Below are 25442 nucleotides of genomic sequence, written 5' to 3'. Positions count from 1 at the left end.
AATTGAGTTCAAATGGTGTATAAATGGAGCGTTATTGTCTCTCTGTAAAGATGGGTAGAACTGGTGATATGTTTGATGGCGGGATCCATTTATTTCGTTTATTTATAATTTTTTTCTTTCTTTTCAATAGTTTTTTCATATTTATATTTTTTATTTTCCCTCTTTCTTTTCCCCTGACATTATTATGTTATATTATTAATTTGCCTAAGGGATAATATAACGCTTGTTTAAGTCGAAGTGTCTCTCTCTCTCTCTCTCTCTCTCTGTGTGTCTCTCTCTCTCTCATCTCTTCTAATGACATGTTATATTAATCACTATGTGGGCGTGTGCGTGTGTTTAAAGAGAGCTGGGATTAGAGGATGTAAATCATTACTGGCTCTGGATGACAGTCTTGTGACGGTTTAACTCCGGTGAGTCACACCACATGTTTGATTGAGACCTTTGAAACAGATTAAATAACTCAACACTGATACCTGGAGGAACAGGCTTTCGGTACAGGTGACAAAAAGACACAATGATGAACGTGACGGCGTTATATTTCAGCCCAACATCACAAGAAAGATCATCATATTGTGTATAGGTATAGGCATATGATATATATTTTAAGGGCGTAAATGAGCAGGTCACCCAGAGTGAATATGACTGTATGATCACACTAACTCACTCTTCTGACGTCCAGTCGTGTTATAAGATGTGATACTGACCTGATGCGGTTCGATCAAAACATACATGAGAAGCAATGACATTACAGCATCAGCGTCATCAAATGTCATTGTCTTTTGTCCATAACACTTCTGTCATCTGTTTTAGAGCTTCACAGAAGGAAAACATTTCGACTTCCGAAGACTTGATGGACTATAATACATGACAGTCAGTAATCGGATCCTCTTGAGAAGAGAAAACGATGACATCAAGGTGAATAACTTTCACTTTTGGGTGAACAAACCCAATAATCACTCTCAATGATGTCATCAAGATTTTTTTTAACTGGTTTTACAAACTGGTTCAACTGAATAAATGAAAAAGAAATCTGACTGAATTGAATTGAGAGTTTCTGTGAATCAGCAGACGTGTCATGCTCGTGCGTGTGTTTTACCGTAGTCATGTTGACTGTTGATGTTACATGTTCTACACTGAGGGTTCTTCACCGGTTTTCCTGGTACATGATCCACTAGTTTACAGTACATCTCTGAGCCATTTTCTCCACATGTTGCATTGGCAGTGATTTCTGCCATAGACGCCAGGTTCAACACTGCTGGAAAGAGACCTGCAAACACACACAACAATAAACAACGTCAACACGTGACATACAGTACAACACATGTTACACATACCCAAAGTGACTGCTACACTTTCATTATTCTACAGCTCCAGGGGCGGACTGACCGGTAGGACATTCTGTCAAAGTCCAGATCGACTGTCCCACTGACGTCCTATGGCCGTGACCAGGGGTGGACTTGCCATCTGGAGTACCGGAACTTTTACAGGTGTGCCGCTAATTTATGGAGCCGGAATGGACGCTTGGGCTGGACTGACGGACATCTTTTTAAAAACGCAAATGCATGCAACGCAAAGGCATTAGCGAGTCGGACACATTTGCATGTTACGCAATGACACGTAACATACAACACCCCCTACACTGTCAACAGAAATGGTGGAGGGCCAATGCCATCAAACACCCCCCCATCGACAGAAATGGTGGAGGGCCGAATAATCCAGGGCTGATTTTGCTTCCCAGTCCGCCCCTGTACAGCGCTGTCATTAAATGAACTTGAAGTGTCTGATTTTATAAAACATCTGTTGAGTTTCTGATGTGCAAAGAGAAGAAAGAGTCCAGCCATCAGGATTTCATTAAAGCTCACAGACACAAACTTCCTCTTGAGAGAGAATATCTGCACAAAATACACTACACTACACCAGACAATACAGTTGAAAGAAAAAGTATGTGAACCCTTTGTGCTTACTTGGATTTCTTCATAAATTGGTCATAAAATGTGTTCTGATCTTCATCTAAGTCACAACAATAGAGAAACACAGTCTGCTTTAACTAATACCGCACAAACATTATACGTTTTCATGTTTTTATTGAACACAACATGTAAACATTCATAGTGCAGGGTGGATAAAGTATGTGAAACCCTAGACTAATGACTTCTCCAAGAGCTAATTGGAGCCAGGAGTCAGCCAACCTGGGGTCCAGTCAATGTGATGAGATTGTATGTGTTGATTAAAGCTGGCCTGTCCAATAAAAAACACACACCAGTTTTGAGTTTGCTGTTCAGAAGAAGCGTTGTCTGATGTGAACCATGCCTCGCACAAAAGAGCTCTCAGAAGACCTACGATCAAGAATTGTTGACTTACATAAAGCTGGAAAGGGCTACAAAAGTATATCTAAAAGCCTTGATGTCCATGTGTCCATGGTAAGACAGATTGTCTACAAATGGAGAAAGTTCAGCACTGTTGCTACACTCCCTAGGCGTGGTCGTCCTGTAAAGATGACTGCAAGAGCACAGCGCAGAATGCTCAATGAGGTGAAGAAGAATCCTAGAGTGTCAGCTAAACACTTACAGAAATCTCTGGCACATGCTAACATTTTTGTTGACAAATCTACAAAAAGATAAACATTAAACAAGAATGGACTTCATGGGAGGACACCACGGAGGAAGCCACTGCTGTCCAAAAAAACATTGGAGCACGTTTGAAGTTTGCAAAAGAGCACCTGGATGTTCCACAGCACTACTGGCAAAACATTCTGTGGACAGATGAAACCAAAATTGAGTTGTTTGGAAAGAACACACAACGCTATGTGTGGAGAACAAAAGGCACAGCACACCAACATCAAAACCTCATCCCAACTGTGAAATATGGTGGAGGGGGCATCATGGTTTGGGGCTGCTTTGCTGCCTCAGGCAGGCCCTGGACGGATTACTGTCATCGATGGAAAAATGAATTCCAAAGTTTATCAAGACATTTTGCAGGAAAACTTAAGACCATCTGTCCGCCAACTGAAGCTTAACAGAGGATGGACGATGCAACAGGACAACGACACAAAGCATAGAAGTAAATCAACAACAGAATGGCTTCAACAGAAGAAAATACGCCTTCTGGAGTGGCCCAGTCAGAGTCCTGACCTCAACCCGATTGAGATGATGTGGCATGACCTCAAGAGAGCGATTCACACCAGACATCCCAAGAATATTGCTGAACTGAAACACTTTTGTAAAGAGGAACGGTCCAAAATTTCTCCTGACCGTTGTGCAGGTCTGATCTGCAACTATAGGAAACGTTTGGTTGAGGTTATTGCTGCCAAAGGAGGGTCAACCAGTTATTAAACCCAAAGGTTCACATACTTTTTCCACCCTTCACTATGAATGTTTACATGTTGTGTTCAATAAAAACATGAAAACTTATAATGTTTGTGAGGTATTAGTTTAAGCAGACTGTGTTTCTCTATTGTTGTGACTTAGATGAAGATCAGAACACATTTTATGACCAATTTATGAAGAAATCCAAGTAAGCCCAAAGGGTTCACATACTTTTTCTTTCAACTGTATGTAGACAAATACAGATACACAACTTGAAATCTATAAAGTGAACAGAACATGTAGTGTGTGACTGTTGTGCTGTGTTTATGTGGATGTTTGTGTATGAATTCTTCTGTTGAGTTGTGTATTTATTTGGTTTAAATCACTTCCAGCTGTGCAGACAGATGTTCACCGGCAGACTGAAAGAACACAAACAGGACTGAAGGAAAGGTTTGTCTTACACAGATTGTGTGCCGTATTTCATGTTTTACTGTACAACAATAAAACAGCAGCTGTCGGCGCTGCCGCACGCATATTTTCATCCCTTTAACACCAGAAACTTCTGTAAAACACAACATGGACGTGTTCCCAGGACACACCAGACAACATTCAAAAAGCTTGAGAAATCTCATTTAAAACTGGAAATGATTTCATCTAATGGACAACGGTTCCTCGTCTTCCTATGATAAACATGAGACCATCAGAGGTCATGTGTAAGTCATTCAGACGTCATGCAAAGACAGTCAGCGTTCTACACGCACATTTACAGAAAGTGGCATTCTGACACGTCACATAAAGATGAACACGGTGCCATCACACACGCGCTTCTGCTGGAGATTGATAATGTGTTCTATGTGTCCATGTGAATGTTTGAGGAGTATTCTCACAAGCTTTTAAAGGTTCAGTGTATACAGTTGAAAGAAAAAGTATGTGAACCCTTTGGGCTTACTTGGACTTCTTCATAAATTGGTCATAAAATGTGTTCTGATCTTCATCTAAGTCACAACAATAGAGAAACACAGTCTGCTTAAACTAATACCGCACAAACATTATACGTTTTCATGTTTTTATTGAACACAACATGTAAACATTCATAGTGCAGGGTGGAAAAAGTATGTGAACCTTTGGGTTTAATAACTGGTTGACCCTCCTTTGGCAGCAATAACCTCAAGCAAACGTTTCCTATAGTTGCAGATCAGACCTGCACAACGGTCAGGAGAAATTTTGGACCATTCCTCTTTACAAAAGTGTTTCAGTTCAGCAATATTCTTGGGATGTCTGGTGTGAATCGCTCTCTTGAGGTCATGTCACATCATCTCAATCGGGTTGAGGTCAGGACTCTGACTGGGCCACTCCAGAAGGCGTATTTTCTTCTGTTGAAGCCATTCTGTTGTTGATTTACTTCTATGCTTTGGGTCGTTGTCCTGTTGCATCGTCCATCCTCTGTTAAGCTTCAGTTGGCGGACAGATGGTCTTACGTTTTCCTGCAAAATGTCTTGATAAACTTTGGAATTCATTTTTCCATCGATGACAGTAATCCGTCCAGGGCCTGAGGCAGCAAAGCAGCCCCAAACCATGATGCCCCCTCCACCATATTTCACAGTTGGGATGAGGTTTTGATGTTGGTGTGCTGTGCCTTTTGTTCTCCACACATAGCGTTGTGTGTTCTTTCCAAACAACTCAATTTTGGTTTCATCTGTCCACAGAATGTTTTGCCAGTAGTGCTGTGGAACATCCAGGTGCTCTTTTGCAAACTTCAAACGTGCTGCAATGTTTTTTTTGGACAGCAGTGGCTTCCTCCGTGGTGTGCTCCCATGAAGTCCATTCTTGTTTAATGTTTTCCTTATTGTAGATTTGTCAACAAAAATGTTAGCATGTGCCAGAGATTTCTGTAAGTGTTTAGCTGACACTCTAGGATTCTTCTTCACCTCATTGAGCATTCTGCGCTGTGCTCTTGCAGTCATCTTTACAGGACGACCACGCCTAGGGAGTGTAGCAACAGTGCTGAACTTTCTCCATTTGTAGACAATCTGTCTTACCGTGGACACATGGACATCAAGGCTTTTAGATATACTTTTGTAGCCCTTTCCAGCTTTATGTAAGTCAACAATTCTTGATCGTAGGTCTTCTGAGAGCTCTTTTGTGCGAGGCATGGTTCACATCAGACAACGCTTCTTCAGAACAGCAAACTCAAAACTGGTGTGTGTTTTTTATTGGACAGGCCAGCTTTAATCAACACATCCAATCTCATCACATTGACTGGACCCCAGGTTGGCTGACTCCTGGCTCCAATGAGCTCTTGGAGAAGTCATTAGCCTAGGGTTTCACATACTTTCTCCACCCTGCACTATGAATGTTTACATGTTGTGTTCAATAAAAACATGAAAACGTATAATGTTTGTGCAGTATTAGTTTAAGCAGACTGTGTTTCTCTATTGTTGTGATTTAGATGAAGATCAGAACACATTTTATGACCAATTTATAAAGAAGTCCAAGTAAGCCCAAAGGGTTCACATACTTTTTCTTTCAACTTGTATATCTCATAAGTTTATTAATAACACGATGGAGTTTGTGCCACAAGAGTAATCCTCCATCACTTCCTCAATATCAATTAGTTGAAGAATAACTGAGATTTATGTGTTCATGGGTTACAACATTTGATGTTTTATCTGTGTGCTGCTGCAGGGAATGATGGGAAATAGTGGTGATAAATCATAACCTGAGTATTGTCAGTCATACATGATGTATACGGTCAAACTTGCGTCACTGTGATGATGCTCATCTTGTAAAAACATTGGCTCAGACGTGACTCGAGGGCAGAATACAATCACATTGAACTTTTAGCTTCAATATACAGTGTGTAGAGTATATAACGTGTGTGTGTTTCAATGAGAGAGAGAAGAGAAGTCCGGAGCTCAGGGTCACGGCAGATGGATATCATTCATATCCTCATACTGCTGATGCTTCATACACATCCACCAAACCAATTCTGCTTTCACACGGCTGCCCGCAGGCCTTCATCCTCTTCATCCTCTTCATCCTCACTCTGCATTTATGACAACAGTCAGTTTACACACATCACACCCAATCAATTCATGATGTCACACAGTCAGAAGTGTCCTATGATTACTGAAATAAGAAATGATTAATAGAATGATGCGTTTCTTTCATGCACACACACACACACACACACACACACTCATGTAAACCCACGAGTCTCTGAGAGGATTGTGTAAGTGTGTTTGTTTGCTCAGACAGAATGAAAGATAACACATGAGATTCTGTCATGTGTATTTCACTTCTTGCTAGTTTTTCAATCATTTCATTTTTTTGATGTTGTTGAGGAAAACAGCTTATTAATGAAACTAAATGATGTTTGTTTTAAAATGTAAAAATGCAGAAAGGTATGTGTGATGGTTTGGTTTAGGGGCAGGCGACGACAACGGTTAGTTTCCAGCATTCTTTGCATTTTGTTTGGACTCCTGACACATTTCCCCCCTGTCATGCTGTCTGCTCTTGTCTTGTCTCTGTTGTGTCTAGTGTGTATTCTTTTTGTTTTGTTTAGATTTTTCACACAGTCTGCACAGTCATTTCTTCTGTGTATTGTTTGAACTCTTTTATTGTCATAGATGTCAGAGATCATTGGTTTGGTTTGTCCACACACACACACACACACACAATTGGTTGTGCAATTTTTTTTCTTCTTACAAGTAAATAATTGTTTCCGATAGAGAGTCAAGAGTAATTAAACCTCATGCTTGATAAATGTGTGTTAGACATGTTCACATGTTTCCATAGTGATGAGATGCTTAAGAGCACTTCAAGATGAACAGTTCTTTAATAAACGATCATTAGAAATTAGACATGTTTTTATTAGATTTTTTCCACGGTCTCCATCACGGACTGTTGGTTTTGGAGAACACACACACACACACACACATGTTGGGTTGCCCTGTTTTATGCAGACCTTCCATAGACACAATGGTTTCTATGCTGTATATCATATTATCTACCCCTAAACCTAACAATCACTCAAAACCCTCTGCTCTTAAAAAAAGTTAATTCTGTATGATTTATAAGCTTGTTTCCTCCTAAAAATGCCATCTTTTCAGGTTTACCAGGTGCACACACACACACACACACATCTGTCTGTGTTTTGATTTCATTATACATGCTTTTTCTGCAGGACTCTGAGCCTTTAGTGTTTATGATATGAGAGAAGATCAGAACACAAACAGAGCTGAAATGTTGTTCTGATCACTCTGCTGTTAGTCTAACTGTAAATCAAACATCCGGGGCTTGATGTCCTTCACGACCTTCCTTTCATGCTAAATGTCTCACACCAAACCCTTGAATATGTTTCAAAGATTTCATTCTTAATCTATCACAGTTCTTTCTCACTGGTAAGGCACTGCGAAGTGTTTTGAAGATGTCATGTTTTCAACTTTTTTGTTGATGGTTCAGCTGATCAAACATGAAAACCTCTTGTTTTGGAAATCAGATGAACCCACTCAATAGTGAGGTGAGACCTTCTTCATTCATTTCACCAACCAGCACAGAGAAAACGATAACTGGTATTAATCTCAAATCATCTGAAATCTCTTATTCTTCACATTCACAATCATTCTGATGAAGCAAACATCACATCCACACATATCTCCAGTCACACAAACACACCTTCAAACAAGTGAAGATGACTTTAACCCACACAGAATCTCTGTATGTTTTACATCAGAACTGTGTGGTTTCATTCATTATGATGAGGTGAACTGAAACCTCTCTCAGGTCAGCATCTTTTCTCTGTGTTTTGGTCTATGGACTATATTTCACTCGCTTCTGCGACTTGTGTGAGAAAATGTCCAGAGAGTTTTTATCTTTATATGATCTGTTAATTTTTTTGACATTCCCATAATGTTCCATTCCATTCCATTTTCTACCGCTTATCCGAACTACCTCGGGTCACGGGGAGCCTGCGCCTATCTCAGGAGTCATCGGGCATCAAGGCAGGATACACCCTGGATGGAGTGCCAACCCATCGCAGGGCACACACACTCACTCATTCACTCACACACTCACACCGTACGGACAATTTTTTCCAGAGATGCCAATCAACCTACCATGCATGTCTTTGGACCTTTGGACCAAAAAATGAAAAAACAGGGAAAGAGCCGTAGAACATAAATACATACAAGTTCCTTCATATGACTCCATTATATTGTGCTCTATTTGAACAGATTCATTGTCCATCCTCTGAATCAATGAGTCAAGAGAGGTGAAAAGTCACCTGACAGAAATGACACATGTCAAAGAGTCTTACTGACTCAAGTGATGTAAAGGTTTTCAGACATTCAGTGGCAATAAGCAAGTTTCAGAGAACTCTGGAAAACACTTGTGTGGATGAAGAAGCATCATTTGGTTAAAGTGTGTGATGTGCTTAACTAACTGTCTCTATTCTGAACTGTTTATCAGTAATCATTTCATTCTCTGTAGAACAAACAAACAGTTATAACATGAAACATACACAAGAAATGATATATGATCAAAATACTCTGAAGCTGTTCACAATATCTCACCACAATAAAACCCAGAGTTTGTTTTATAACTTGCTATTATTTGATAGCTTTATGATAGGACAGATCAACAGACTGACCCTGAGACTCATGACAACATCCTCATTCCCACACACCGGCAAACTGCACACTGACACGCACAAACACACACACAGGAAGGGCACAAACTGTCTTGACATGTGTGAGTGTGTATGTGTGTGTGTGTGCGTAAAGTGCAGAAGACAAGAAAGACTTCAGAACCGAGTGGACATGGCAATAGAGGTTTGAATGTGTCTGGAGGATGAATGATATGGACAAATGCTGGTGTTGTGGGACAGAGAGTGCTGGGTTTGATAACAAATGATGAAAATGACAGCAATGACATGCTCAGTGAGACGGGTTGAGATTTCCTCAGCATTCACAAACATTTCAGCAGAGCCCTAAACGCCAACACGCTCGACTCAACATATGGTGAGAACTAAACACACACAATCTGTGAATCCACAGGAAAGAGTGAAAAAAAGGACAGAAACAACCTAGGTGAAGTTATTGACAATATAATGTCTCTAATATGGTTAAAATCCTTCATCTCATCACAGTGGTCCAATTGATTTATGTGTGCAAAAGAAACCAAAGTAACAAGCTTAATCAACATAATGATTGAAACCCTGCTGAAAAAAACAGCATGAGCTGGATTAAGCTGGTCATGAGCGGGTTTAGGACCAGCACACATCAGCTAACATGCATCAAAACCTGTACCTAACCAGCATATGAAACAAGCCTTGAAACATGTAGAACATCATGTGGGTGAGTAAACAATGACAACATTTATATTTTTCAGTTCCATGGTCCATGTTCATGTTCCAGTGACTCAGTAAATCATGTGTGTGTGTGTGCGCGCGTGTGTGTGTGTGTGTGTGTGTGTGTGTGTGTACGCGCGGGTGTGTGTGTGTGTATGTGCGTGCGTGCGTGCGCGTGTGTGTGCGTGTGATTTATCATGACAATCTCTGGTGTGTTTTATTACAGCAGATGATGATCAGAATGAAGTGTAAATGATGACAGTAAATGTCTGAGGTGATCGTTCACATCTAACTGTTATCATTACTGCTGACTGTGTGTGTGTGTAGGGTAAGCTGATGCTTTACAGTGATTATGGTTAAAATCTTCATGTTTTATTTTCAACAGTTACTGAACTGAATATTTTTTACCGCGTAATTCACTGCAATAAACAAACACTATTACTAACAATTTCTTTTTTGAAATGGTTGTTCCATTCCATTTTCTACCGCTTATCCGAACTACCTCGGGTCACGGGGAGCCTGCGCCTATCTCAGGAGTCATCGGGCATCAAGGCAGGATACACCCTGGATGGAGTGCCAACCCATCGCAGGTGAAATGGTTGTCATTATTTTAATTTCCTCACACCTCTGACTCTTCAATGGCAGCACTGTAAGGTTTTATCTCCCTCAGCTCATCTTTTGCTGAGTCAGTGGAGTGTACTTAAAGAGATAGTTCACTCAAAAATGAAAATTCTTTCATCATTTTCTCGCCCTCAGATTCTTCCAAACCTGTATACATGTCTTTGTTGTGATGAACATACAGGAAGACATTTGGATGAATGAGATCACATATCCCTACTAAGACAGTGAATGGGGGATGAAATGTGTTTGCTTACTTACAGTCTTACAAATATCTTTGTCATTTAATGATTTGCTATAGGTCAAAGAACAATTTATATCATTGTAGTAGAGTAGGCGGGGCGAGACCGTGGTTCGAGTCCGGTGAGTAATTGTGAATGAGCGCCAGCTGTGCGCACACCGGGCTCGAATCATGTAGGAGATAGGGAGCATATAAAAGGAACGAGCGACCGGACCGTCGAAGAGAGAGGACCGGGCCCGAACTTGTGTTATGTTTGTTTTTGTATTTGTATTTATTTTTATGTTTAGGTTTTGTTCGCCGGCGGTCGTCCGTAAGGGGCCGCCGGCTGTTATTATTTGTATTAAACGTTTAAATGTTTGCGGGTTCCCGCCTCCTTCCTTCCTTTTAATGAATCTTATTACATTGGTGCCGAAACACTGGAGGAAGGAGAGACATGCTGTCGGAGAGTCCTCGCCACCGAGTGGCCTAGCGGTGCCGGAGAGTTCGGGCAGCGTGGACGGAGGGCGTCCGCCAGTGGCTGCCCGAAGCGGTGGCTCTGGGGAAACGGAAGTGCACAGTGCGGCCACCGTCAAAGCTTCAGTGGAATGGCGACCTTTGCTGCCTCGCCCCTGGGTCGAGGTGGGTTGGCTTTCGTCCTAGCGGGAGCGGGGGAGTTGCCGCCAGAGGCCGGACCCTGCGTCCGTCCCCCGAGGGGGAGGAGCAGGGGGCGGAAGTGCCGAGTGCGGCCACCGCCTGCCAGAGGCCGGAGCCTGCATCCGTCCGCCCAAGGGGGAGGAGCAGGGGACGGGGAAACCTCCCCGACTCCCAGATAAAGGAGGAGCCACCGCCGGCCGCCAGGGGGCGGACGGTCGAGCCGTCCACCAGCCCCAGGGCCACCGCGAGGCACTGCGAAAGAGTACTCCGGCTGGTTGAGGAACGAGCGGCAGCATGTCAGGGAACCGGACTATAATTTTTTTTTCCTATCTCCCCTCTCTCTTTCCGGTCGCTCCGAGGGCTCCATGGGCGTAAATCCCGGGGGGGACGGAGGGGACATGTCCCCCTCTATCCGAGAGTTGTCCCCCCTCGATCAATTAAATTCTTTATTGTCATAAATATATTGATGTTAATCTAATCTAATTGCGTAATTAGTAGAAAATACAAAAGCAAAAATGCGTTTTAAATTTAGAAACTGTTGAGTTCCCCCTCCCCTGCCTCTCACAATGGTTTGGCCCAATGCCTGCTCTCCACGTTCATATCACCTGCGCATTGCAAAACACATTCAAGTCAGTTATGCGGCTCAGTTCATCAGTGGTTGTTGAACTCCAGTAAGAAGGATATTTTATTCACTTTAAATGAAGTGATACTCTTTAATGTAGTTGATGCTGATTCATTAATAAATTAGTTGTTTCAGAAAATGCTGATTAACAATGTATTTTCCATGAATCTGCTATGTTAGCGATTCAAACGTTACTTAGCTAGTTAACATTAGCTTGTTACATAGGACTTCACACACTGCAACTAACACGCCGAAGCCGTTTCTCATTCATTATTATATTTTAAGCGACCTTGCATGATGTGAACATTAACCGCAACACTTAGCCACCGATCCCGCCATTCAGGTCCCGTGTCACACACAGCCGCGAACATACCGGTTACAGTTTTGTGACGTTGGCACTATATCTAGCGTCCACAAAAGGTGCTCAGCTTTCATTCAGATGGAGTGGATCGTTTTCTCAGCATCTATTGTGTGCAGTATGCGCGCAGCGGATAAACTAAACATTCAGTTTACGGAAACTCGGGCGATTCATCATCGAGTATAACACAGAATTTAAGTTTGTTTGGGTACACGAACATGAACAAAGTTTGTTGGCGGAGCCAGCTGAAAGTAACAACCACTCAATGATGTCGATGTACGTTTACTTTGTCAAACAATGTTGCAGTATAAATAAGGATAACATTTTAAAAGTTTAAAAGTGTTTAAAAAGTGACTCAATGTCAACATGTAGTATCATGGGTAGTTCCTGTCTTCACAACAAAGACAAAACATATATATAAATGGAAAAAAGCTTTATTGTTCACAATTTCAATTCAGTTATGATATGACTGCAAGTCTGCATGAAACACCTATAAACCTAATGCATATTGTCGCTTTGTGTCGTAGTAAGTACAATTTTGACTGTGTTATTTGTGTCCCCTTCCAAAATTGCTCTTGAGAAATTTTATATGTATTGTCCCCCCCTACTATTAAAAGAGATTTACGCCCATGGAGGGCTCCCGTCTCCGTTGTCTCGTCTCGTCTCGTCGCTGAAAACCTCCCACCCCCCCCCGGGGGAGGGAGCTTGCACAGTCGCGGGGGTACCGCGGGTGATGGGGGTATGTAGTAGAGTAGGCGTGGTGAGACCGTGGTTCGAGTCCGGTGAGTAATTGTGAATGAGCGCCAGCTGTGCGCACACCGGGCTCGAATCATGTAGGAGATTGGGAGCATTTAAAAGGAACGAGCAACTGGACCGTCGAAGAGAGAGGTCCGGGCCCGAAGTGTTTGTATATGTATTTATGTTCTAGTGTTTTGTATTTATGTTTTGTTATGTTTTGTTCGCCGGCGTCCGTGAGGGGCCGCCGGCTGTTATTATTTATATTAAACGTTTAAATGTTTGCCGGTTCCCGCCTCCTTCCTTCCTTCCTTTTAATGAATCTTCTTACAATCATGTTTACAGGAAGTGAACAAACAAACATAAAACATGTTCTGTCATCTGTGAAGAAGGATGATGTATTTATCAGCAGAGATGAATACTGTAGTGTGATGTTATCCCCCCAAAAAACTTCTTACAACATATACAGTATTAAAACAACATAAATGCCCAGATAAATGTTAACGGACACTACAGATTTATTAAAGTTTCTGAAAATAGTCAGTCAGTCAGAAATGAAATGGTATATATCTGCTTATGTCTGATAAAGGTTTACGTGTTTGTGTATAGATGTACACTAACACAGACAATGAATGTTAAAAGATTTCAACACAAACACATTCCTGGAGGGTTTTAAACACGGTCACATTCAGCATCAGAATTCTCTTTATTCGTCTCTTCATTAGACAATACAACATAAGATAAAACAGCAAAAACAATCCACAGGTTTGAGTATATGAAGTGTGGGTGTGTGATGCTTTAATGTATTGTATGTAGGCAATATACAACATGTGTGTATTTCTATTCATTGTATTTCAAAATATAAAAACACAGCTTCCAACACATTATCTGTGCACATTAGGGACAAAATACTGCCGTATTTTCCTGAATTTAACTTATATTTAATAAAGCGTTCTGGGGAATAAATGACATGTTTACAGATTCACAACTGAGAGAAACTCTTACAAGACCCCAACTGCCCTTTCTTTATCAAGTATCTGACAAAGTGAAATGTGTCTCATGAACATTTAATCCTGAAGTGACGTGATGAGGAAATAAAACGATCCTAATGTTTCTCTGGGTGATGTGATTCTGAAGTCACATGACCTTTAGTGATTATTTCTGACCGAAAACTGATGAACTCAATGAACTCAAGGTAACACTTTATAATAACTGCACGCTATGAATCATTAGTTAAGCATCAGTACATAGTTAATTAATCATTTATGAAGCATTGGCCCCACATTAATAGACATTAGTAAGCAGTTTATAAATACAGCTATAAATGCTTTGTTCTTGATTTATAAGCATGTATATAATATGCTTAATAATCAAATTTTCATACTTTGTTAAGGATGAATTCATCATTTCTAAATTAAGGATTACATTACCTACAAACCAGTTAGTTAGTTGTCAGTGGTTCATGAGATCATTTAGAAAGTGTAAGTAAATGATTAATAAACTCTTTGAATGCACATTTATACATCTTATTATTCTGACATATAGTAACAGTTCCTTAATTTGTTAATAAATGCTTTTTTAACACATATTCCTGCTGTAATTCATGATTAATTAAGGTAGTTATAAAACATTTACTAGTTGTCAGTTAACTATTATTGTAAATTATTCTGTAAAGCATTTGTAAATGCTTTACAAGGCAAACATAGTCCTCACTTTAGATGAGCTCACAAAAAATAGTTATCTTCAAACTATTGCATTCAAAGAGTTTATTAATCATTTACTTGCAGTTTCTAAATGATTTCATGAACCACTGACAACTCCTAACTAGCTGGTTTGTAAGTAATGTAATCCTTAATTTAGAAATGATGAATTCATCCTTAATAAAGTATGAAAATTTGATTATTAAGCATATTATATACATGCTTATAAATCAAGAACAAAGCATTTATAACTGTATTTATAAACTGCTTACTAATGTCTATCAATGTGGGGCCAATGCTTCATAAATGATTAATTAACTATGTACTGATGCTTAACTAATGATTCATAGCGTGCAGTTATTATAAAGTGTTACCGAACTCAATGTATCTGCCGTCATCTGTCTGTTTTCTCATCTGGTTTACATTTTTCTTAATAGATTACTGACTGATCAGATTCAACACAGTTGTGGCTTGATATGATGATTGTTGCGATTTTAGTCGCATGTTAAAATAAGGATGAGTTTAACTCACCAAAATAAGATTCTCCACCAGATCTATCAAGATCACATACATGAAATGAGTTATTTAAAACATCAATTTCAGTCAAGGAATTAGTTTAGCTCAAAGGAAAATACGCATAATAATAGTCATTACACATACATATTTTACAATTCTGATTAGCAGTATAGTGATAAAAATCCTATATGCATTCGTCCAGCAAATGCAATGATGATTTATATACTAAAGTTATCTCATGACCATGAGTAACGTGACTTTACTAAACAGAGTTAAGAGCAGAGGTAGCATAGATCGAAACACAGTTTAAGTGACCCGTTTGTGAGCGTGAACACAGAGAACCCATCACAAATGCCTTTATGGTTTTTATTAAACTCTACTCTACATGGTAAACATAATGACGACAAACAAATACATGAAACACAAATGCGCTAGGAAGCGCAGAGAGAGAGGGAGAGTGAGAATGACAGAGAGAGAGAGAGTGAGAGGGCATGGCCGCGAGGCAGGTAAAACATGTCTGAAAACCAATAAAATCATCTTTAACAAAGAGGCACGCTCTTAACGCAGCTACTCTATATTTAGAGACGGATACTTGCAATCTCGGTGTTGGAGCAATATCCGTATGCGCGAGGATGGAAATCTTGAATGGTTTCAGAATGCAGTCCTGTTGAAACACTGAGTTTGGGTTCTGAGTCTAAAGGTCCATGGCCTAATCGCAATCCCCAGAGGGCATCCCCTCAGCGTCCTATTTCTTTCCCCTTCCAATTCCTAATTCCAAAAGGGGCTATCCTCGAAGTGGATCGGTGATGGTGTTTTAAATGCATACCTGCCCTGCCCCCAGATGGTCTGCGGGCCAATGCCATGAAAGTGTGTTTGCCAGAGAAAGTTCCTTTGTTTCTCATGGCGCCTCATTTGCATAGCTCTGACAGGATGGTCAGTTTGCAATTAATATCTAAACTTAGTTATGGACATAGTATGATGCATCCTATGTTTTTATAACATAGCTCATCATATAGGGAATTCAAAGAGGAGTATTAAAATATGAAACATGTAAGGCATTGAACTGTGAATCATCCCAACGTATGAATACATCAAATGAACCCTAAATCTAAACTTGTATATTAGATTTAGATTAGATTCAACTTTATTGTCATTACACATATACAAGTACAGTGTAACGAAATGTAGTTTAGGTCTAACCAGAAGTGCAATTAGCAAGTGCAGGATATACAGTGTGAATAAATACAGAATACAATATTAGGAAAATACTTTACAATGGGCATGTACTATGAGAATATGACAGTCGGTATGTACTATGAACAATATAAACAGAAGGATATATACTGTGAACATTAATGTACAGGTGGTTATGAACAGATAACAATATAGACTATACAATAGTGCAAGTGACTTGAGTGTGCATTAGTTACAGACATTAGCTATTAAAGTTACAGTGCAGTAGATGAGTTGATGCGGTTATTGAAGTTATAGTGCAATACATGAGTAGATGCAGTTATACATTTACAGTGCAGTAGATGAGTTAGTGCAGTTATTGAAGTTACAGTGCAGTAGATGAGGTAATGCAGTAATGAAAGTTACAGTGCAGTAGATGAGGTAATGCAGTTATAAGAGTAGTCCATTAGTCCTTTTGGATGTCCTCAATGGAAGAGAGTGTAGTCCCTGTGATGCGCTGGGCTGTTTTCACCACCCGCTGCAGTGCCTTGCGGTCAGCAACAGAACAGTTCCCGTACCAGACTGTGACACAGTTGGTCAGGATGCTCTCTATTGTGCAGCGATAGAAGTTCACCAGGATAGTTGAAGACAGTTGGTTCTTCTTCAGTGTCCTCAGAAAGAAGAGACGCTGGTGAGCCTTCTTGACCAGGCATGAGGTGTTGATGGTCCAGGACAGGTCCTCCGAAATGTGGGTCCCCAGGAACTTAAAACTGGAAACACGTTCAACAGCCGTCCCGTTAATGTGGATGGGGTCGTGTGTGCTTCCTTTCGCCTTCCTGAAGTCCACAATGATCTCCTTTGTCTTGGAGGTGTTAAGGAGCAGGTTGTTGTTTGAGCACCATGTGGCCAGGTGCCGTACCTCCTCCCTGTAAGCAGTCTAATCGTTGTTGCTGATGAGACCAATCACTGTTGTATCATCTGCGAACTTGATGAAGGAGTTAGATCCATTCACAGGTCTGCAGTCGAGTGTGAAAAGGGAGAAGAGAAAAGGGAGAAGAGAAAGGGGCTCAGTACGCAGCCCTGTGTTACACCAGTGTTGAGGGTGATGGTGGTGGAGCAGATGTGGCCTAACCTAACAAGCTGAGGCCTGTTCGTCAGGAAATACATAATCCAGTTGCAGGTTGAATTGTTAATGCCTAGGTTTCCAAGTTTGATGATTAGCTTGGAAGGGATGATGGTATTGAATGCAGAGCTGAAGTCTACAAACAGCATGCGTGCATAAGTGTCCTTATTATCCAGATGTGTGAGCACCGAGTGCAGCGCCATGGACACCGCATCATCTGTGCTCCTGTTGCTACGGTAGGCAAATTGGTATGGGTCCAGTGTGGATGGTAAAGAGTCTTTTAGTTGTGACAGGACCAGCCGCTCAAAGCACTTCATAACAATGGGTGTGAGTGCTACAGGGCGGTAGTCGTTCAGGCATGTCGGGCTGGAATGTTTTGGAATGGGCACAATGGAGGTGGATTTGAAACAAGCTGGAACCACTGCTTGGGCGAGGGACAGGTTGAAGATATCCGTGAAGACCTCAGCGAGCTGCTCTGCACATGCCCTGAGTACGCGACCAGGGATGCCATCAGGACCAGCAGCCTTGCGTGCGTTTATCCGGCTTAGTGCAGTGTAAACATCTGTGGAGTTTAGTGTGATGATTGGGTGGTCAATAGAAGGTGTGACCCTGGTGGAGGGTTCCTTATTGTCTCTCTCAAAGCGTGCATAAAAGTCATTAAGCTCGTTCAGAAAGGCAGCATCTGTGGCTATGGGGATGGAGTGGTTGGGTTTGTAGTCACTAATGGCCTGGATGCCCTGCCACATGCATCGAGGGTCAGAATTGGTAAAATGCTCCTCTAACTTCAATTTGTAGCAGTGCTTGGCCTTTTTGATGCCCCTCTTCAGATTTGCCCGGGAAGTACTATAGGCCTGTGCATCACCTGATCTGAAGGCGGTGTTGCGTGCTTTCAACAGGAGGCGCACCTCCTTGTTCATCCATGGCTTCTGATTCGGGTATATGGTGATCTGCTTTTGATCTGTGACACTATCAATAGTGGTATTGATGTAGTCCAATACAGAGGAGGTGTAGGTGTCTATGTCCGTGTGAGAGCCACTGGTGGCCTGAGAAGCAAACATACTCCAGTCTGTGTGTAGAAACCTTTCCTGGAGTGTTAAGTCTGCCCCCGCAGGCCACACCTTGATGGTCTTCACTGATGGCTTCACACGATTAATGAGAGGTGAATACTTGGGGGTGAGGAACCAAGAAAGGTGATCAGATTGACCCAGATGGGGGAGGGGGGTCGCGGTGTAAGCTTCAGCCATGTTTGTATAGACATGATCCAAAGTTTTGTTTCCTCTTGTGTGGCAGGAAACATGCTGGTGAAATTTAGGGAGCACTGTCTTTAAGTTAGAGTGATTAAAATCTCCCACAACAATAAATGCAGCCTCCGGGTGAGCAGTCTGTTGTTTACTGATGGCTGCATGAAGTTCTTTCATAGCAAGCTTGGCATCAGCATCCGGTGGAATATAAGCTGCCGTTATAATGGTGGAAGTGAATTCCCATGGCAGATAAAACGGTCTACATTTAACCGTGAGAAACTCAAGGTTAGCTGAGCAGTGTCTCCCGACAGTAACAGAGTTCGTGCACCAAGCTTTATTGACATAAATGCACAATCCACCTCCTCTTGTCTTACCGGATTCCTCTGCCGTTCTATCCGCCCGGTGTGTGTTGTAGCCCGCTAACTCAATAGCGTTCTCCGGTATGCCGCTGTGTAGCTATGTTTCCGTGAAGATTACGACATTGCAGTTCAAAAGTCTTTTATTGTTGATGATGCGAAGTCGAATCTCATCCATTTTGTTCACTAATGATCGTACATTAGCAAAGAAAATGCTGGGTAAAGAGAGCCGGTGTGGTGTTAGCTTTAGCCTAGCTCTTAGCCCTCCGCGTTTTCCCCGCCTTTGTTTACGATCTCGAGGCCGCCGGCGAGCACTTCCGCCCGGCCGTGTGGGGTGCGTAGCATCAGGTGTTTTGCCGATCTCAGGAGCGAGTTGAATGTTGCTGATATAACTTCCGGGAATGCGCAAACCGATATCCAAAAGCTCATGTCGGGTGTACGATGTGAATGCACAACTGTTCTGAACGAACAGCCCCGAGATGAGCAAGAAAAACACTATATAATTGCTAAAACTGGAGAGAAGCTGAGCCTCACGATGTTCACGCGCCGCCATCCTACGCCTACGTATATATGTAACAATATGTAACTGTATATCTAACAGTTACAGACTATTTAAAGTGGAACGAGTTTAGAGAAATGACAGTTTAAATCACAAAAGTTCCTATTTGTCAGAGAAGTTTCTCTGGTTAGCCTCAGATGTTCAATTTAGATTAGATTAGATTAGATTAGATTCAACTTTATTGTCATTACACATATACAAGTACAGTGTAACGAAATGTAGTTTAGGTCTAACCAGAAGTGCAATTAGCAAGTGCAAGATATACATTGTGAATAAATACAGAATACAATATTAGGAAAATACTATACAATGGGCATGTACTATGAAAATATGACAGTCGGTATGTACTATGAACAATATAAACAGAAGGCTATATACTGTGAACATTAATGTACAGGTGGTTAACATTAAGTTAGGGATGACACAGAAATTTATCACCAATGCTTTGAAGCCTATGAGTCGTAAATATCCTACATAGAAACCAAATGGTTATCACCCTCTCTGTGAGTTCAAAACCTAAAACCAGACCCCATGGAGCCATGTTTGCTATGGTCTTTTGATGATGGTATCTAGAAACCAGTACAAAAGGGAGTGAGGCTTTTCTCAATGATCCAGTCACTACATGATGATCGATGCATAGGCCTTATTTGTGGGCGGGACATTTAAAGTCTTATGTCTCAAATAAATGGAAAAAGTCATAGCTATGAAAAGTTTAGATTTAAACTACATTTTGAAAGAAATTTGTAGCCTGTCTGGCAATGACAGAAGCAATAAGTAAAAGTAAGAATGTTTATCTTTCTGTCTGTTTCCCCTGTACACTTAAGTCATGTTTGTCATTAAATAGCAGGGGGTTCCAAAATGTTTCAGTCCGGGACAGGTAATCTCAGACACAACACACACATTCCTTTAAGTAGTTTTTATATGATCATGTATTACAGTAATATGTTTGTTTGCAACAATAAAATACCTGATGGTAGGTCCGAAAAATCATTCTTGCTTTTCCCCATGATAATAAGAAACATTCTGCTCCTGAAATGTTTACTGTTGTATCGTCTCAAACGGTCAACTTTTTACACATTAAAACTCATCAAAACTGTGGAATAACTCATATGTAACTACAATAATTATTTGTGACCGCTTTAGGCACTTACCTGTGGCCGTGAATCAAAATAAAGGCATGCTTCCTGTCATGTCTATCGTCCATACACAATATTACACAAGGCTACACAATAATAGTCCATTCCCCTATTCCCAGCTAATATTCACTATTAAAGAATTGTTTTAATGCTCCCCTTTGTCTCCACTGCTGTTTACACAAAATTACGCCACTGTGTAGATGTCTAGTGTTTCTCTATCTGTGAGTCATGGTGAAGGTTTGGGCTGTTGTGTGTCATTTCAGTGGTGATTTACTCTTAATGTTCTCCATATGGCACATCTGGAGGAGACCGTCTGATGTTATCGATTCGAAGCTCAACGGGTACAACTTTGCTAACAAAATGAATGAGTTTGTCTGTGTGTTTGCTGGTCGGATTACTGTAAAACAGCTTTTTTTATATCACATTCAAGTCTTTATGTTAAAATAGTCCCAATGACACTTCTGGAAAAGAAAGAGTTTGATGAAGTGTATAGACATACACTAACTCCATTAAAACTAAACAACACTGTGAAAACACAACACAAAACACAAATATAAGATCATTAATATCAGCAGGAGTGATGCTGATGAAGAGTTAAAGTTTTTCTCGATTGCTAACACGTGATTCATGAAACAATTCACCATTTTCTCACAACTATAAACACATTCTCAGAACAACACACCAACTTGTACAAACCGCACACACACACTGCCTAAATTTGCAAAGATTTGAGCATGTTCTCATTCAGAAGACACAAACACACAATATAATGAAGTGAAGTGTCTAGATGTAAACTCTAATAACACACATTTATCAGTCAGTGAACATTCAGTGTCAAAACTGATGACACACACATGAGAATCTGAGGATCATATCAACAGGAGCTCATCCTACAATCATCTACTGGACTTTATACTTACAGTAAACATACAGTCTCATCACACTACACACTTTATATCAGAGACATTTCACTATTCTGGACCCAGTAAACTGTAGCACGTGAACATCCTTTTTTACCTGTTCTGTATTTTAGCAGAAAATACAGAATACTTTTATGAAATTGGGCCAAAGGTGCAGAGGATGTTTTGTTTCCTTTATCTACTCGCTTTGGATAAGGAGAGGACTAGATGGTCGAGGGAGAAGACTAGATGGTCGAGGGAGAGGACAAGATGGACCAGGGAGAGGAAGAGATGGACTAGTTGGACCAGGACAAGGGAGAAGGAGAGGTAGGGGAAGAGGAGTAAAAATGGGTGGTGCTGTTCAAAGGAGAGTAAGAGCTGTTGTCACAGATGAAATCAGAGCCACCATCTTAGACCATGTGATAAACCATTGTCTATCATTGAGAGTGGCTGGTGAAAGAGTCCAGCCTAATCTCAGACGGTCAAATGTTGCTCCCATTATCCGGATTTTTCAACAAACCAACAGGTAAGTCATGCATTTGATTAGAGCTATCAATGCAGTTGCTATTTACTGTATTAAAATATCACAATGTGTGCTGGCCACCAGAAGTTACAAATACAAATATGTTGCATTTTTGTTCTTCTAAAGGACACAGCGACTTCCTCGCTCTGGGGGAAGAAGAAAGCTTCTCAGTGAAGACCAAGAACATGCCATGGTAGGATGGTTCATTGCTGACAATGCAATAAAACTGAGAGAAATTCAGACCAGAATTGTAGAGGACAACCTAGTTGCACACCTGTTGCACACCTGATTGCATCGCTGCCGGCGGCTAGTTTGTATCCTCTGACACTTGGTTCACCTCACATTTGTTCCTGGTCTAAATATTAGTGTATTTTACTATAGTTACCTATCATTGTCGTTGCCGAATTATTTATAACTTTATTTTCTAAATCTATATTAATTGAAGCGTAACGCCGCTAGCATATTAGCGTGTTAGCTTGCCTTCTGTTTACAGTGTGGAATATCATCTCCCCCTATTTGTCTTGTGTGCTAACTGTTTCTCTTTTTAAGCGTATATACTAAGACTCATCAAGCAACCTTGGTAAGTTAGGATTGCACTTCATACCCGGTGAGTTATGGCTTCTATTCCTATTGTTGTTACTTGCACCTCATGTCATATGTTTAGTTTAGCCTTCTCTGTCAGCGGCGAGGGTTTTACATGTGATAAATGCAGGGAAGTAGTTAGGCTGACGGAGAAGATTTTAGAATTAGAGTCTCGCATCCAATCTTTATTTGAGGATAGTAAGAGTGTAAGAACCGTAGAAAACACTTCGGATGCGAGCAATGTTAGCGCACACAGCTCGGTTCCGGTTGAAAATCCCCTGCAGCTGGGAAACTTTGTGACGGTGAGACGGCATAGTCGCAGGACAAAACATCACTCAACCGTTCCGATTAAAGTCTCGAACAGGTTTGCCTCGCTCAGTGACGCACCGACTGAGAAACCTGCTGAAAGTGCCCTAGTGATCGGTGATTCTATTGTCCGGAACGTTAACATAGAGACACCAGCCACAATAGTCAAATGTTTACCGGGAGCCAGAGCGCCTGACATCAAGTCAAATTTAAATGTGCTGGCTAAGGCTAATCGTAAATACAGTAAGATTGTTATTCATGTCGGCACAAATGACGTTAGACTCCGTCAATCGGAGATCACTAAAGATAATATTAAAGAGGTGTGTGAGCTCGCAAAAACGATGTCAGACACTGTAATATTCTCTGGCCCCCTTACTGCTTACCGTGGTGATGAGATTTATAGCAGATTATCATCACTAAATGGCTGGCTGTCTGAGTGGTGCCTGCAGAATAACATAGATTTTATAAATAACTGGAAGAGTTTTGAGGGCAGACCTGACCTGTTGAAACGAGATGGTCTCCATCCCTCCTGGGATGGGGTTTCCCTCCTCTCTAGAAATTTGGCACACAGTCTTAATAATGCTAAAATCTGACTACCTAGGGCCCAGGTCAGGAAGGAGACAGAATGGCTTAACCAACTGTCTGCTTGCCGTCTCGCGTTACAGAATACACAAAATATACAACATGTAATAATCCCTTCTTACAAACAACATAAAATAGAGACTGTGTCTGTCCCCCGGATTAGCAAACATAAGATATTGCGTAAACCTCTTGAAAGTAATTTAATAAACGTTAAACAAATCAAACATGAACAAAATACAGATAATTAGCTGTTACGACTCGGATTGCTTAATATTAGATCTCTCTCAAATAAAGCACTTTTTGTTAACGATTTGATAACCGATCATAAAATAGACATGCTTTGTTTGACAGAAACATGGCTAAAGCCAGATGATTATATTACTCTAAATGAATCCGTTCCCCATGATTATTACTATAAACACGAGCCTCGTCTAAAAGGTAGAGGGGGAGGTGTCGCTGCACTTTACAAGAATTCTTTTATTACCTCTCAGAAGTCTAATTTTAAATACAATTCTTTTGAAGTCATGGTACTTCACGTATCGACACCTAATACTAAGGACAAAACATTTTTAAAATTTATTCTAGCTATTGTATATAGGCCTCCAGGGCACCACACAGATTTTATTAAAGATTTTGGTGGGTTCTTATCAGAACTAGTACTGGCCGCAGATAGAGTCCTTGTCGTCGGTGACTTTAATATCCATGTAGACAATGATACAGATGCCTTGGGACTGGCTTTCAAAGACACTCTTAACTCCATGGGCGTTAGTCAACATGTGTCAGGACCCACTCACCTTCGTAATCATACTTTAGATTTAATACTTTCTTATGGTATAAATGTGGACGATGTTAAAATCGTTCAGCAGAGTGAAGATATTTCGGATCATCATCTGATATTATGTTTGCTTCAATGGCCTACGGCTGCAAATCAAACTCCTTGTTACAAATATGGTAGAACGATCACTTAAACTACCAAAGATGCGTTTCTCGATAATCTGCCTGAATTGTCTAAAATATCTAGCATGAGTAATAACGTTGACGATTTTGACATTACTTTTGATCATTTTAACTCTACTTTCTCGGAAATATTAGACATAGTTGCTCCTCTGCGTTTAAAGAAAATTAAAAATAGCAGCCCAACACCGTGGTATAATGAACACACTCAGACTCTAAAAAAGGCATCCCGTAAAATGGAGCGCAACTTTAAGAAAACGAATTTAGAGGTATTTCGTATAGCATGGAAGGATAGTACTCGAAATTACAGGAATGCAATAAAAACGTCTAGATCCGCCTACTTTTCAACACTAATAGAGGAAAACCATCACAACCCTAGGTTCTTATTTAACACCGTGGCTAAATTAACAAAAAATAAGTTGTCATCGACGTCAGATTCTGATTATCAGCATAACAGTGATGAATTTATGAACTACTTCACGAGTAAAATCCAAGATATAAGAGAAAAAATTATAACAATGCAACCTGTAGTGAAATCCGCTGAACAAACTAACTACAGCACCCCTAAGGAGAAATTGCAATTATTTTCTACAGTAGATCACGATGAACTGTCTAAAATCATTAGATCATCTAAATCATCAACATGCATGCTAGACCCTATACCTACAAAACTACTGAAAGAAATGCTCCCAGAAATTATAGATCCTCTTCTTAGTATTATTAACTCATCTCTGACATTAGGACATGTGCCTAAAGCATTTAAGGTGGCTGTTATAAGGCCTCTTTTAAAAAAAACCAAACTCGACCCTAAAGAACTAGGGAATTACAGGCCTATATCGAATTTACCTTTTATATCTAAAGTTCTGGAAAAAGTAGTTTCAACTCAATTATGCTCCTTCCTCCAAAGGAATGACATTAATGATGAATTCCA

At 40.7% G+C, this 25442-nt stretch overlaps 1 protein-coding gene across 1 annotated transcript in view; it reads right to left on the bottom strand.

Annotated features, from left to right (window-relative positions):
• Positions 1–25442, bottom strand: part of lama2 (laminin, alpha 2) — a 194595-nt gene that overhangs the window by 152939 nt on the left and 16214 nt on the right. The window contains 1 exon segment of the mRNA XM_056763746.1: positions 1097–1267. Coding sequence (XP_056619724.1) covers positions 1097–1267 — 171 coding nt within the window.

The sequence above is a fragment of the Triplophysa dalaica genome, chromosome 13, assembly GCF_015846415.1.
Source record: "Triplophysa dalaica isolate WHDGS20190420 chromosome 13, ASM1584641v1, whole genome shotgun sequence".
Lineage (NCBI taxonomy): Eukaryota > Metazoa > Chordata > Actinopteri > Cypriniformes > Nemacheilidae > Triplophysa > Triplophysa dalaica.
This window is presented reverse-complemented; position numbering and strand designations above follow the sequence as displayed.